At 55.0% G+C, this 2,500-nt stretch overlaps 2 protein-coding genes across 3 annotated transcripts in view; one reads left to right on the top strand and one right to left on the bottom strand.

The window, feature by feature from the left end:
* LOC106810077 (trafficking protein particle complex subunit 9-like) overlaps positions 1-2,500 on the top strand; it is a 207,241-nt gene that overhangs the window by 172,150 nt on the left and 32,591 nt on the right. The window lies entirely within an intron of this gene.
* LOC106810117 (two pore potassium channel protein sup-9-like) overlaps positions 1-2,500 on the bottom strand; it is a 6,275-nt gene that overhangs the window by 754 nt on the left and 3,021 nt on the right. The window contains exon 2 of the mRNA XM_014813395.1: positions 1-795. This exon is cut by the window's left edge and continues 754 nt beyond it. Within this exon, the coding sequence (XP_014668881.1) occupies positions 35-795 (761 nt within the window). The 3' untranslated portion in view covers positions 1-34. The remainder of the gene's footprint in view (positions 796-2,500) is intronic.

Raw genomic sequence — 2,500 nt, 5'->3', positions numbered from 1 at the left:
CCTCCCCATCCTATATACGTTCCCCGTTACATCGCTATATGGATGCTCGCTTCTGATTCAGCAGTTCGCACTTCATGAAGGCGTCGACGTCCTCGGTGCAGTTGTACATGTTCTCCTTGTTCGTGCGCGAGTACTTCTGCGGCGGCCGCTTGCCGGAGCGGAACAGCCCGCCCTCGCCGTAGCACGAGCACGAGCAGACGGACAGGTTGTCCGGCTGCTGCGCGTCGTCGACCGTGTCGATGGGTCCGTTCGCCGTCACTACGATGTCGCCGTCGAGCGCGAACGGGCTCGGCTCCTCCGACTTGTCTTCGAGGTTCTCCATGTTGAGCGTGAAGAACTTGAGCACGACGAGGTTGATGCAGGCGCCGGCGACGATCAGGCCGACGATGATGAAGATCAGACTGAAGGCGACGTACTCGGGCCGCTCGTTCAGATCCTGGTTCTCCTGCAGCGCGACGAGGTCGCCGAATCCGATCGTCGTCACCGTGATGAGGCAGTAGTAGAGCGCGTCGAAGTACGACCAGTTCTCCTCGAAGTTTGAGAAGGCGGCGGCGCCGGCGAACGTCACCATGCCGCTGAGCGTCGTGCCGACGCCGATCAGCGTCTTGTCGGACACCTCGTTCTCGTTCTTCATCTTCAGCGCCTTCTTGATGTGCCGGATGACGAACGCGAAGAACGTGTTCAGCCGCTCGCCGACGCTCTGGAACATGACGAGGCCGAGCGGGATGCCGGCGAGCGCGTAGAACATGCAGAACAGCTTGCCGCCGATCGTGCGAGGCGTCGCCTGGCCGTAGCCTGCAAACACAGACATGTCAGCAGGTGATTCGTGAAGCCCTAGTACGACGCTACGCCCTCCCCGCGCACACACACGCACGCACGCACACACACGCACGCACACACGCACGCTAGCGCGCACACGCACTCACACGCACTGCCACCGGCTGCGCGCACACACACACACACACACACACACACACACACACACAAACACCACACACACACTCACACCACATCCACACACGCACACTCTCACACACACACAACCACACACACACACACACACACACACACACACACACACACACACACCACATTATCATCGTGGATTTCCTCTATTCTACGAGATTTCCTCGTACGTCATTCGCGGATAAATCTTATAATTGTATTTACATTTGTCAGACGAGCAGGAGAGAGTGATTTGGATGGACAACCCTTATTTAGTTCGGGCCGAATTCCATAAAATTCATATGTACACGCATGGCGTCAGAAATTAGTTTGGTTTTAATTTTTATCATAAACTAACACACACACACGCCCCGCGCACAAGCACGCACGCACGCACACACACACACACACACACACACACACACACACACACACACACACACACACACACCACACACACACACACACACACTGCATGTGCGGGATTAATCATAACGATAGAAAGGACTACCAGTTTACACACGCAGCAATTTTGGGGCTATATATAGTTTCGCCGCGATAGAATGAGTGCGTGCGTGAATCGTTAACAACGATTACAGTAAACCGCAGTCGAGTGCCTAGACGCCGGCACCTTCATTATAGAAGATTTTCTAAAATATGATTGATATTAGCAGCGTAATTGGCAGCGCGAAGTGCAGTTCAGGGGCGTCACTTTCTTTAATCGGTTGCCCCTCTCTCCTTCAGTGAGAATGCGCCGCGGTGGAAATGTTATCGGACATCTTACATGTGCAATGCACAGATGTTTGAACTTTGGCTGGATAAATGGACTCGAACACCGACGCTGTCCTCTGGTGAGAATAAAGGGAATTCAATCGATGCCCCGGAATGGCCGCGCCATCGACATGAATAAATAACCTGTAGTGCTAGTGTCCGGCCTCGCGGCAAGGAGACTGTAAAATTGCTCCGTGCGTTTGTGATGCTGGAGATGGTCGCTAGCGTCGCTATCGTCGTTCAACATTACATAGTCGGTGACGTGCGGGGGTTCGTCTCGGCGGCCAGTGACTGCGCAGCAATTGCCTCTAGCGGTCGCATGTCAATAGTCATTAGGGAACGCTGCTGGTACCAATTCGGAGCCAACGGCGACAGAACAAGATTAGCTAGCGCTGATGCTACGCGGGCGCGCTCGGCCCTAGATAAATTCTCGCTATTTTCGTATGAATGATTGGGATTAGGATTAGATTTCTCGCTGCTTGCAGTTTTGAATGTGCTGCTGCAGCATCGTCGGCGCGCGCTGTGATGTGAGCAGCTAGAGCGCGTGATGCGGCTCCGTACGTGCGTGCGTGCGTGCGTGCGTGCGTGCGTGCGTGCGTGCGTGCGTGCGTGCGTGCCACAGACGTTCAGTAACAGCGTCCGATGACCTGCCACGCGCTGCGCACAGTCGTGCTCACACCGACCCTGCTGCTACCCCCCCCCTCCTCCTTTGCTCTCTCTCTCTCTCTCTCTCTCGCTCTCTCTTTCTCTTTCTCTCTCAGTCTCTCTCTCTCTCTCTCTCTCT

This window comes from Priapulus caudatus, unplaced genomic scaffold, assembly GCF_000485595.1.
Source record: "Priapulus caudatus unplaced genomic scaffold, Priapulus_caudatus-5.0.1 Scaffold16, whole genome shotgun sequence".
NCBI lineage: Eukaryota > Metazoa > Priapulida > Priapulimorpha > Priapulimorphida > Priapulidae > Priapulus > Priapulus caudatus.
Note: the sequence above shows the minus strand (reverse complement) of the source record. Positions and strands in the feature narration are given on the sequence as shown.